The sequence below is a fragment of the Rhamphochromis longiceps genome, linkage group LG1 (genome assembly GCF_057381845.1).
Source record: "Rhamphochromis longiceps isolate RC_006_pf linkage group LG1, R_longiceps_female_GT1.1, whole genome shotgun sequence".
Lineage (NCBI taxonomy): Eukaryota > Metazoa > Chordata > Actinopteri > Cichliformes > Cichlidae > Rhamphochromis > Rhamphochromis longiceps.
In genome coordinates this window covers 1,587,356-1,600,500 of record NC_140557.1, presented here as the reverse complement: position 1 = coordinate 1,600,500, position 13,145 = coordinate 1,587,356, and the positions used below count along the sequence as shown (strand labels likewise).

At 48.9% G+C, this 13,145-nt stretch overlaps 1 protein-coding gene across 3 annotated transcripts in view; it reads right to left on the bottom strand.

Annotated features, from left to right (window-relative positions):
- The window catches only part of LOC146678045 (plakophilin-3-like), a 28,414-nt gene extending 16,487 nt beyond the window's left edge, over window positions 1–11,927 (bottom strand). Inside the window, exons 1-4 of one of the 3 annotated variants that reach the window (XM_085419198.1) lie at window positions 11,627–11,927; window positions 10,505–10,600; window positions 3,355–3,437; window positions 785–1,401 (exon numbers count right to left, since the gene is read on the bottom strand). In XM_085419198.1, the coding sequence (XP_085275324.1) occupies window positions 785–1,401; window positions 3,355–3,437; window positions 10,505–10,600; window positions 11,627–11,819 (989 nt within the window). In that variant the 5' untranslated portion in view covers window positions 11,820–11,927. The remainder of the gene's footprint in view (window positions 1–784; window positions 1,402–3,354; window positions 3,438–10,504; window positions 10,601–11,626) is intronic. The other 2 variants (XM_085417705.1, XM_085418384.1) reach the window with 2 other exon arrangements.
- Window positions 11,928–13,145: the final 1,218 nt, after the last annotated feature.

Genomic DNA, 13,145 nt, shown 5'->3' with positions numbered 1-13,145 from the left:
AGATCAAATAAAGATACTTTACTGTCGCGGTCTTTGGGCTCTGGACAGAAAGCTCGCTGAAAGATCTTCAGATATTAAACTCCTCCCACGCCCCGGGTCACCTGTAATGAAGCTCAATGATCCCGCCCACTTTAACACTTTGCTGCAGCGAGTCAGAAAGCAGTATGCTCCTCATGTTACACCCCTCGGTGTAGCGGCAGCTAGCTAAGCCCAGCCAATCAAAATTCACCTTGCACATGATTGGTTGTTCCTATGACGACGGTGTATTGCCCTGATCACATATGAAGTGATCGTCACGTGTCCGCTGAGGCTTACGGTTGGTCACGAGTAGTAGTAGGGCTGGGCCTCTGGTTGCCTAGGTAACCCTTTAATTACTGCCCCGCACATGTGAGTCACATAGTCACCTCTATTAACCTTAATTCTGGCCCCGCCCACTTCACATCTCTAAAGCTGCGTACATACTGGCAGCGATTCGCTCACACCGACAGCTGGTGGCTCTGGTTGCCTAGGTAACCCTCTAACATATGTACTACCAGGTCATCTGTCAGTCGTGTTATTCTTTACTCGATCGTTTCAAACTTAAAACTTGAGAGAGGTTCATCTCGCGTTTGCGCACTTCCTGTCGCTCACAGTGTCACAGAATGCTGTTCACCTACCGCGGTCATGGGTCGCCACTTCCTGTGTGTAGTTTAATGGTTATTTGCCCGTCTGTTTCGTTTAAGTGAGCTAAAGATGAATCTGATGAAGGCTAAGCTAACTAGCTAAATAAAGGAAGGTGTCTCACTCTCCCAGCGGGTCGTTGCTGTGGATCGACGCTCCATCGAAGACGTCCACTCCTTTCCCGACACTCCTCAGGCTGCGGAGCGAGGCGGCGCGGTGAATGGTCCCGGAGGTCCTGGACACGTGCTGCTGCTGTTGTTGCTGCTGGTGGTGCCACTGTGTTCCCCAGGTGTCCCCCCCAGTGGGGACGCCCCTGCCGTTCCCCACCCAGCCCTCCTGGCCTAGGCTGGAGCTCTGCTGCTGCTGGTAGTGCTGCTGTCTGTTGGTGATGCGGCTGATGGTGCGGTGGGAGGGGCCTTTATAGGTGTACTGCTGTGGAAGCTCCTCCTCCTGCCAGCAACCTTTCTCCTGGGCCAGAATCCCACTGAGGCTGCGCCTCAGGGTACCTGGTGGAGGCGCAGGGAGAGAAAGCAAAGGGTTCTCTAGACGGCCGGAGGAAGTGACAGGAAGTGCCTCGTGCTCGCCCTGGGTCAGCGACTTAGAGCGTCTGCTTCTGCTGTACACCTGGGAGGTCTGAGAGCTGCTGTGGAGCACAGCCGCACCTTTGTGGGTCAGCCGGGAAGTGGTGTCCACAGCAGAGCGAGACGAGAAGCCCGAGGCAGGAAGAGGCACAGTGGGCACCTGGGGACAGGAGGCATGGGGAGAAAGAAGGTTAGAGGTCGAACGGCTTTCTTAGAGTCTCAGCCAGATCAATAATTTGTTAACAGCTCATTAAATCCCAAAATGAAAAGTGTTCAGTGAGATTTGTTCCCGGTTGGTTTTGGACTCCGCCCGGTCCTTCCACTTCACAGTCTGGAGGAGGAGCAACGATCACAGCTGCTTGTTGTGGACGATGTCCTCCTGTTGGCAATGGAGCTGCTTGCAGCTCGCTGTGAGGTCTGAGGCCTCACAGGGCAGAGTTCCTTCTCTGGAGTTCAGAGGAGCCTCAAGTTTAAGTATCTCAGGGTCTTATTCCCGTGTGAGGCGCGAGAGGAAGGCGTGATTGATTGGCGTGACACCGAAGCTGCTGATTTACTGGTCGATCTACATTCCTACCCTCACCTATGACCGCAAGCTGTGAGTGGGACTGAAAGAATGTGACTGAGGATGCGAGCAGCTTCCTCTGAAGGATGTCGGTGCTCTTCCTTAGAGATAAGGTGAAGATCTCGGTCGTTCAGGAGGAACTCAGATGTGCTTCAGGATGGGACCTGGACAGAGGAGGTGGCCTGGAGACGGAGCGAGTTTGGCTGTGGAGATGTGTGGCAGCTAAAAGGAATGTGTAATAATACAAATGTCTCGTTCCAGAAATCCAAACTCTGCTGCGAGCAGCTTAAAGGCGCAACTATTTTCGTTCCCCAGAGTCGTATCAAAACTGCTCACAGCAACCAAGGTTTGTGCAGATATCACTGCACGCCAGAGCGAGGGAGTGACACGGAGCTGTACGGGCGCAGGGAGGAGCATTTTACGGCTCTTCCTCTCCTTCGTTATAATCTGCAGGAAACGCCGTGCAGCCTCTGTATTGTTAAGCTGCAGAGGTACAGCAGCGGGTCGATGTCCTGTTTGTGTTTTGCTTTTCTTTGCATTGTTCTGAACTCTGACAGACACACAGAGGAAACAGCCCAACACAATGGCTGCTCAGTGTGAGCGCCGTGCTCCCAGCACACGTAGGTCGAGTAACAAACACTGCCGCACATTTCCAGACGGCGCAGGCAGATGTAACCTGCTGCTTTTTTATGGAGCTGAGTGGATGAAAAATCATTTCTTCAGAACGTTTCTCTTCACGGTTTCATGAGTCCCGCCCCCGTGAACTTTGAAAGGTCGTCTGAGCGGCTGGTGGCGTCCTGCAGAACAATGCTCTTTGCTTCTGTTGGAGTTCAGAGGGAGAGACGCCGCGGGGCACTGCTGTGGGTGGGGCTGATGAAGATGCTTGGACCTCTTCCTCACCCGAGTTGAATTTGAACAGAAATCATCGTCAGTCTCATCTTCGCGCTGTTTGGTGCCTGACGTGGTCAGCTGCCGACCTCCTTTTACAGTCTTTTGTTTTCACCCTCTGCTCCTGTTTCGCCACTAAAAGCTACTCGGCGATGGAAAAGATGGCGGCTTTGGCTAAAATACACACTGCACACCTGTGGTCCTGTTTTTAAATAATAATGTGCGAGGACAGCAGCGTCTCATTAACACGGAGCGTCACGCTCCAAACGACAGCTTGTGTGTAACTGGGAATTATTTCAAATCCCAGGAGTGAGGAGAAGCAGCTCAGCCGAAGCTTTGTGCTGCTTCAGGATTCCTAAAAGATCACATTTAGTAATAATAAGAAAAACATTTTATTATTATTATTTTCCTCTGAGCACGAGGCTCATCTCCTCATAGACTTCTATCCAATCGGGCGTCTTTAAAAGGCGCCCCCTGCTGGATGTTACAGAAATGTCAGCCCCCCCCTCCACCATGTCACAAAGAGGAAAACGACTTTTATATTTATTTACATTCAAATTCTAATTATTGACGTCCCTTCTGTGTTGCAGTGGAGCTGCTCCCACCACAGTGACTCACGCGGTGTGTTTAAAGCTCTTCATCGTGTGTGTGGCGTGTACTCACGGCCATGACGCGGCTCGGCGTGTTTATCATGGATCTGGAGCTGAAACCCTGAGCGTGGCCGTAGCTCTTCATCTCAGGAGGGTCTGCAGAGAGAAGGAAGACAGTCACTCTCATTACAACTGATGCACCATCAGTCTAACCTTCACACACAAACTCCAGCCACTTTATTAGGAACACATGTACATCTGCTCATCCAATCAGCCAATCATGTGGCAGTGCATAATATCAGCTGCAGGTTACCGAGCACCAATCACAGTCAGAGGAACCGCCTCTGGGACCAGTTCAGTCCAGAGCTCATGAAACGCTGGAGAGGCTGAGAAGAACCAGAGGGGCACTCAGAGAATAAGAGACGTGTTAGAAAGAGGAGGCCAGGAGGCGCACAAATACACTCAGTGTGTCATCATTTAACAAGAGGAAGAAGCACCGGGAACGTCCCCAACTCGGGCCGAAGGTGGACCAGCGTCGCCACTGAAAGACCGTCTGTGTGCAGGAATACGCCGTCCAACAAACACCACACGCCTCAAACATAAGCTTCAGCTGCCGCCACGCGAAACCCGAGCAAAGCCCATTTATCCTAACACGTGATGCAAGCTGCTGGACGCAGTGAAACAGCGAACAGAAAACATCACACACAATCGAGCCGAGCAGGAAGGAGGGAGGAAATGCTGCTGGGCAGGCCGCGGGGCATGCAAGCATCAACACGTCAGAGACGAGGGAGCGGCGGTCATGCACGGCGTACAAACGGGACTCAAACCAGACCAGATCAAAGCAGAAAGCATCGACCTGCAGGTCAGCGAAGGTCGTCTGTACCCGACACACACGGCGCCTGCAAAGACCCAAAGGTTTTATGGGTTTGTGTAGATGTCATAAATTATGACACAGCAACAGACACATGAAACTGAGGTGGGCTCATACCTGCATCCACCTGCAGAAGATCATCTTCAAAGCAAAAAGATGGAAATAAACTCGACCAGCTGAGACTTCAGGATGGAAACTTATTAATCCCAAAATGAATCTTATTCTCGTTTTGGCAGCAGCAGCACAGCCTGAACTGGGGCTCACTTTAATTCTGTTATTTTTGATTGAAAGGACAAATTCCTGCAAAATAAACCTTTCTTCAGATTAAATGCAGTTTAGTTATTTCATAAAGCTGACAAACAGAAAGATGGCATCGTGTGTGCAGCGACTGCGGCTCAGGAGGTGGTGGATCGATCCAGACTCCAGTCTGCTGAACCCGAGCTGTGCGCGATGCATCCATGTGTCAATGCGTGTGATTAGATGAAAAAGGCTTGCAATAAAAACAGTGCTTTGAATGCTCAGAGTGGAAAAAGCTCCATCGGTACCAGAAACACCACGAAAACGAGGAGCTGGGGTGGAGGTGGGTTACAAAGCAGCTTGCAGAATGCAGCAACTGTATGGAGGCAAAAGCAGCTTCAATAATTCATACTGTGAGAGGTTTGAGCCTCAGCTGATTGGCTGCAATCTGCAGGCTTCCTGAGCTGATGACAGAAATAAAAACGTGGTGCCGTGAACAGAATTTATGCTAAAACTCAAATTACAAACTCAAACTGAAGATGAATGAAAACAGGTAAAACAGAGAAAATCAGGCCTTGCTGTTGTGTTGGTTTGAAGGTGTGTGGAAAGTTCACACAGTGAGAAATACCAGCCACACTGTGGAAGAGCAGCAGCCGACCAACAGTCTAAAATAGGCTGTGATAACATGCTGTGAAGATTGGAGAGGAATGTTCCCCACAGGAGGTGGTCCATGAGCTTACACAGAGACCTTTACTTTCATTTCTTTGGCCTGCACTGCGTGAAGGTCGTCGAACTTAATGAACGTTTTACCTCAAACCGTCCGGATCGCTGCTTTCCACTTCGCTCAGGCTGAATCTGGCAGCATGTCCACCTGTTAGAGACGCAGCTGTGCCTCCAGTTTCCAGCAGAACATTGCTGACTAAGCAGCACAGTGATAATAGGAAACATGACATCAGTGCTCAGAGCTTTCTCACAGCCTGAGTAAAGCTGCTCTGCATCTTTCTTTCTTTCTGTGAACCATCTGAATCAGGATTCAGAGCCGGATGATCGATACATCAGAAAAGGCCGGAGGTCAGGAGAATCGAGGACCGACCCTCAACACCTTTATACCTGTTGCATGTTGAAACTATGGAAGGCAAACTCGTGAAAGGATTCAAGCTTCAAGCTTCAGAACAGAGTTTGGATAAAGAGGACGAGACTGTTGGGACTCACTGATCTGTAAATATCCGCTGAAGGCTTTATTTGATATGTCGCACTGAGCTTCCAGTGAATCAGATGCTTTAAATCTCAAATTCTCAAACAGGTCAGAGACTCTAACAACACCGGCTCTTTGCCAAAGCGTAAGGTTAGTCCTGCTCCCTGCAGTAAGAGCTCTGGGTCAGTGTTGTTATAGGACAGAGAGGGCGAGTATTACTGAATATTGAATATAACAGTTTTCTCCAAGCCCGCAAACATGAAGTCATGTGGCTGCTCGCTGTCCACGGGCTCAGACCCCCGTGCTGCTGCAGCTGATCCAAAATGCTGCAGCAAGAGTCCTGACAGGGACTAGAAAGAGAGAGCAGATTTCTCCTGTTTTGGCTTCCTGTTAAATCCAGAATTCAAAATCCTGCTCCTCACATACAAGGTCTTAAATAATCAGGCCCCATCTTATCTTAATGACCTTGTAGTACCATATCACCCTATTAGAGCACTTCGCTCTCGCTCTGCAGGCCTACTTGTTGTTCCTAGAATATTTAAAAGTAGAATGGGAGGCAGAGCCTTCAGTTTTCAGGCCCCTCTTCTGTGGAACCAGCTTCCAGTTTGGATTCAGGAGACAGACACTATCTCTACTTTCAAGATTCAAACTTTCCTTTTTGCTAAAGCATATAGTTAGGGCTGGACCAGGTGACCCTGAATCCTCCCTTAGTTACGCTGCAATAGACGTAGGCTGCCGGGGGATTGACCCTGAGCCTGGTTCTGCTGTAGCTGCTAGCTGTGTGCTAGGCTTCACCTCAGCTAACTGGAGTCCCTGAACTGGACCGTGTTTGTGCTGTTGGAGCCTTTCTCCACAGCATGTCTTTATCCTGTCGTCCTTCTCTCACCCCAACCAATCACAGCAGATGGCCCCGCCCCTCCCTGAGCCTGGTTCTGCTGGAGGTTTCTTCCTGTTAAAAGGGAGTTTTTCCTTCCCACTGTCGCCAAAGTGCTGCTCATAGGGGGTCATATGATTGTTGGGTTTCTCTGTGTGTATTATTGTAGGCTCTACTGTACAATATAAAGCTCCTTGAGGCGACTGTTGTTGTGTTTAGGCGCAAGTTAAACAAAGAAGGACCAAAGGAGGCTTCAGCTGCAGAATCGGCAGAGACTCCTCCCACTCGTTTTTGAGGGGCTAAAAATATTGACTTTGGTCATTTTAGTTTATCCTGAAATGATTTTGTTATCATGTACAAACTGAGATAACTGATCCTTTACAGTGATGAAAATTCCTCTGTCTTAAAAAAGCACTTGGGAGAATTTAGACTAAACTTTGAATTTCATTGGTGGGCTAATAATTGTTTCCTCATCTGTGGCCTTTGCAGCATTAGCTTTAGCTTCCTTTTTCTTGTTTCCTCTTCCTGATCAACCAGGGTGTGCAACAAATGCGCTGAGTGACGTTAATTACACCGAAGGGTTTTTCCCAGAGTTCGAAGCTTGTTGATGAATCTTGGTTCAAGTGTGGCTGCAGGGAGAAGCGGGAGAACCATCAGTCCAGCCTCCAGTTTGATCTTTACGCAGAAGGAAACTGAAGCAAAGCAAACACACCTCAATATCTGAAGAACAAAGAGGACTTTCCAGCACAGACCCCTGACCTGAACCCCACGGAGCTTTACTCCAAAACAAAAACAGAGGCTCTGTGAACGCCGCCAGATCAGGTCGGGGTCAGGTGAGAAAGAGGCGATGAATCGCACATTAGTGCGCTCACGCTGGTCGTGAACGAGGCCCGCTGTGTTTACGTGCTCCTTGAAGCAGTGCTCAAAATACCAACGGAGCAGGGAGGGGCTCCGTCATCAGTCACATCCCATTGGCTGCTCCTGAAAAACAGGCTTACTGAATATTGAGGACTTGAGCCCCGTAAGCTCGGACCAGGCGAAGTTATTTCATTGTTGATATTAAATATGAGGAGATTCGCCTCTTTTTACTAATAAGAGAATATTTAACATGTGCTTCCATGCAGACACATCCTGACTCTGTGGGTCAGACCGAGGGCCTCTTTTATCAGCCAAGAGGTCAGGAGGGGGGGTCTCCTTCCTCTCCCAGACCTTCTTTGTGAAAACAGATGTGGATCATCACAGTTCCCCTCCTCACCGACCGCTGATGTCCAAACAGACACCCCGCCTTTCTTCTTCTTTCTGTGTTATTAACGTTCTGGGGTCGAACATCCATGTTTAACATTTTATCCGGTCGGGAATCTGTGATGTCACACTGCACTTTTCCGTAAAGAGGGGAAAAAACAGGAAACGGTGGAAATAACACCCACACGGCTTCACACAAATTCACATCTGTGAACAATAAACAGACTGATGTCGCCTGTGTTGGGCTCACAGTGCAAATTACAGCCGCTCAGCATTTAGCTTTGCAGGGTTGCTGCTGTATTTGACCACAGCACACCATCGAGCTTCTTCTCGTTTTTACCCGAACCAGAGAGTCAAAAACGAAAAGCATCCAACGTGACAGAGGCGAGCTTCGCCCGCCTCCACCCCTGTGAACACCCAGCACAGACTGGTCGTCTCTAAAGCAACAGTGTTATCTGCTGCACCCAGGCAGCATCAGTTTCCCATCACGGCTGCTGCTTCTTTCTAAAAAGACGCCAACACTTCTGACGTCATGTTAAACTTTCCTTTGTTCACTGCAAACTGTCAGATTAGCCTCAATCTGTCTGCACAGGCTCGAATAAATCCTGAAAGTTCCTGAGAAAAACTTTCAAAGAAGTAGAAGAAATGTTCAATTTCCCAAAAGCCAGCTGGATCCCGTCGTTCATTAGTCCCTCTGTGCACCCTAAACATCACTTCCGTCCCACTTTTAAACTCCAGTTGTGACCTTTTCTGCTGATGACCCTGATAAGAAGGTCGAGTCTGTTAAAGCTCTGCGGTCTCTTCTAACACGCAGCTCATCATTTCTGGATACAAAGCGAAAGCTGAGCTCGTGCTGCGACTCAGATCTCAGACTAACTCAGTAAAACTGGCTCATGTGAACATCTGGACCTGCCCGGGTCCAGTGATGGAATAAAGATCCAGCAGACACACGGTGGAGGCGATTAGAGGCTGACGGAGCCATTTGGCACAAAGATTCAAACGTGTCGGGAAGAGCTCGGAGACGCAGGATTTCTAAAGAAGCGCCACTGCCTCCGCTGGGTTCGCATCCAGAACGACACCGTTAGAAGCAAAAGTCACAGAGTTTTGGGAAATGAGCTCACAGTCCAGATGTTTCACACTGGATTAAACAAACCTGCCAAACCTTCAGCTTGAAAGAAGAACATGAACATTCACCATGTTTATTTGCATCATACAGAGGGGCGGGGCGGGGTCTGTGGTTTCTTATATTAATATTATCGTGCTGCTGTAGCTCATAAGCTGCGGTGTAACTGAAAGTGGGCGAGTACTGACTCAGAGTACTGCTGGTATCGGGGTTCAGCACCTCACCCAGAGACAGCGTACGGACCGGGTATCAAACCACGACCTTCTGACAACCAGATCACCCGCTCGACTTCCTGAGCCACAGCCGCCCCAAAAGCAGATTTCTGCGTCTGTTTCTTTGAACACGTGCAGATACTGAGGTGGGAAAACGATCCGTCCACACTGAACGAGCTTCTGGTGTCTCAGCTCTGCAGAACGATGATCTGCAGCCCAAAGTATTTACACAGTCACACCTTCTTTAGGGCTTCCATGTTTTATATGCTTGATACTCACTTCTTGGTAACGCTGACAGTGAGCAGTGTGTTTGCCGTATGCTCTGTACAGATGTAACAAAGGGAAGGAGCTGGAGGAGTTTCAGGCTCTGTCTAAGCTGCCAAACATTTCACAGCCTCGCTCAGCAGGTCCAAACACACCATCAGCTGACCTTTCATTTCACCGCACACTCCTCAGAGAAACTACACATGACAGTTGTTTCACCAGGGCTCGAGTACCAGGGTGGCATCAGCACACCTTCAGACATGATTTACCCCCAAAGCTACTGGATTACAGCTCTGGAGGATTTGAGCACAGGGCCAGTGGTAATTTATTCCCACAGATCAGATAGTGGAGGAAATTCCCACAATTAGGGCTGGGCCATATCATACCGTTCACGGTGATACCGGTGTAATGTTGGGCAACGATAGGAATGAAACCAATGAACCTGAACTGGTTTGTAAAAATGCTGCAACTTCACTGGTGTGGAACTGGTTTAGCTTTCGTCCCTCAGACACACAACAAAGCACTATTTTTGGTAGCGCATGCTAGCGGGCCGTCGTTATTACCGTGTTGTTTGGAAAATACGGCGCACTTAAAATCAATCCTTTGATTTTCTGAAAGTCGACAGAGCCCCTTATAATCCCGTGTGCCTTATGTATGAACTCTGGTTGTGTTTCTGGAAACCATTTTATGTGCACGGCGCTCGAAAATCTGTCAAATGTTTCAGTACGACTTTGCTAAGCTACGAAGCCGCACCGCTTGATGGATTGTCGGAGCGTTACGGCTATCGTAGGCGGAGCCTCGCGGAGTGATACGTACTGTGGTTCAACATAATATTACCGTACTGTGTGTGTATAACCTCTTTTTAAGTTTTGTGGATATTATACATGGTGATGCTGAGGATACGTCGGCCAGTTTCCACTGGAAATGCTTTTTGGTTAAACTGTCAGCAATGAATTTGCATTTGCTCTGTTACATGTTTATATAACTTTAATGCAGATAAAAAACAGCTGCTTGTTTAAGTGAAAACACAGTGATTTTTTTTTACTAATAAAGTTGTGGAGTCTCGTCTCAATTATATCGTCAGTTATATCGTTATCGCAAATTTTCAAATATATATCGTGATAAATATTTTTGGTCATATCGCCCTGCTCTAGCCACAATCACAGGCGTGGAGCGACCAGCTGGACGCCGTGACGCGCACTGACCTCTGACCTGGACAACAACTGGAGCTCTCCCTGATGTTTCAGGATGTCTCCTTGCAAACACGGAGGGCAACAAAGATGTGAGACGTGGACTGGCAGCTGATGGGAAACACGCTCGAGGTGATTTTTAGGTGAAGCAGCGGTACGAGGATGAGTGTGAGGCTGACGAGATTTAGCCCCCACGGAGGATAAAGCACCCCTGTGGGCGGAATTCACCTCAAACTCAAAGTATGGAAGTCAAGCCCGGTACTAATACGTGGTAATGTGTTATTGTACGTACAGCATCGGCACATGCGTCACTAAAACCAGCTGTAACATTAAAGCGACTGACCATGAATAATGAAGGATAAACTCACAGAGATAAATGTGTGTAACATGAAACGAGCTCTTTGGTATCAGTCTGATCATCACTGTCAGGGGGAGTTATTATCTTTGAACTCAAACCACATTTTCCTTCCTTAAGTTTGGAAAAGTTCAGAATAAAAGTAAGAACAAAAGTGAGCAGAGACTCACATGATAGTTAAAGCAGGTTAAAGCCTGACAATCATCATGACTCTGACGTGGGAGGTTACTGTGAAGCTCACACTGGCTACAACAACTATTTTCCAGTGAGTGCACATTTTTAACCCTTTAGCACCAAGCGAGTCATAGCTTATACATCAGACTCCCCCAGAACCACCTGATCCGATCACTACATTACTCCTCGTTTTTACTTCCACGCACTAACCGACGGGACCGTGGACAGAAGGATGTGAAGCATTAAATCCGTGGCTTATTGTGCTGCGATCGCTGCTTCAGTTCTCCCCCCCCCCCCATCAATAACTGACAGACTTTAAATGGCTCTCTGTGTGAACACATGCTGGAATATTGTGTTTATCATCGTCACCTCTGCTCTTATGCTCGCTGCTCTTTTTAAAACTGAAGCCAACTCATTACATGTTTCTGTGGGGACCCCTGTGGCCCCACTGAAAAGAAATCCTGGAAACGCCCCTGACCGCTACTTTCGGGTGGGGGCAATGAGCTCAGGGAGGTGTTGGTTGAATTCCAGGAGGAGGTAACAGATACTCCACGGTGTACTTTACTGAGACTTACTCAGCCCGTTACTCTGCACTTTCAAGCTCTCACCTGTTGATCCTTCCAGCCTGCTCAGGGAGGACGACTTCCTCTCAGCCAGCCGCATCCGGACCTGCTCCCGGACCCTCCGAGCTTTCGCCACTGGGTCCGGAGACGGGCCGTCCGAGGGGACCACGTAAGCGGTGCAGGAGGAGTTGGGCTGCAGGGCGGACAGAAAGCAGCCCTCCGGGATCCCCACATTCATCCTGACGCTTCACCGAGCGAACAAAGAAAAAAGGCTCCAGGCGAACTCCGGCGAACAGCGGACCGTCCGGTGCGCAGCGCAGCTCCGAGTGTCTGCAAAGAAACGGCGCTCCGTCAGCCCAGCGTCTGTGGGCGGGGCCCGAGAGTGGGGGGCGGGGGGTCTAAAATCCACCTGCTGTCAAGACAACCAGTACACAGGAGGTCTGACCTCACACGCTTACGTCACCGCAGCCCCCGTGACCTCTCCGTTCCCGCAAATATTAATAAACATGAACCCAAATAAAAACAGATTAGTGTTCAGCAGTGTAGAGACCACATACCTGCTTCACGTCAAACTCAGGTGAAGCCATCCACCTACCAGTCAAAGAGGCCACGCCCCTTTCCTACTCTGAGGCTCAAAGCTTTTACAGCTTGGACATTTCATTGACACAAGTACATTTGTCTGTGCTGTTTCTAACATTCACACACATTCATGCTCCGATGGACGCGTCCGACAGCAGCTTGGGGTTGATACCTTGTGGCTGTGGCTACAATGTAGCTGCCATCACCAGTGTGTGGATGTGTGTGTGAATGGGTGGATGACTGGATATGTAAAGCGCTTTGGGGTCCTTAGGGACTAGTAAAGCGCTAGATAAATACAGGCCATTTACCATTTACCTTGCCCAAGGACTCTTGGCAGGCAGACTGGGATCGAACCACCAACCTTCCAGTTAGTCGGTGACCTGCTCTACCACCTGAGCTCATAACCCCCCCTAACAGGTGTTATGAAGGACTAAATTACCTATAGAGACCAAACATTTTGTGTATCAGGCTGTAAACATGTTTGTTTTAACATTGGAGTCTATGGGGACTGACTCACTGCTGCCTCTGCTGGACGCCAGAGGAACTGCAGGCTTCGAGTTTCAGAGTTGGCTTCATCTCTCAGGTCGAGGAGTGGAAACAACCTGATAAACTGAGTGTTGTTTAATATGAACATCCACCAGTGGAACGGGAGATACATGAGTGGAAACAAAGAGTAGGTTTGAGTTTAACCGCCTTCGAGAGCGGCTGTAAATGACTCATGAAGAAAAATGGTCACTTTGAACTTTGGTGCCGTGAACATGAGTAGAAGTTAGAAAACGTGTCTGTCATCAGTTTTGGTGAAGCATGATGTCAGGGTTACACATCTGTACGTTATGCAAGCCGATGAAAATAACCCTTCTTACCCAATCCTGATAAATGAGAGGAGCCGACAGAAGGGCCGAGCCGGGGTCAGACGTTTAGCTCCAAACTCGACTGTCAATTCACAAAAACAACGTGCTCACACTCAGACGTGTGTTTCTAATGT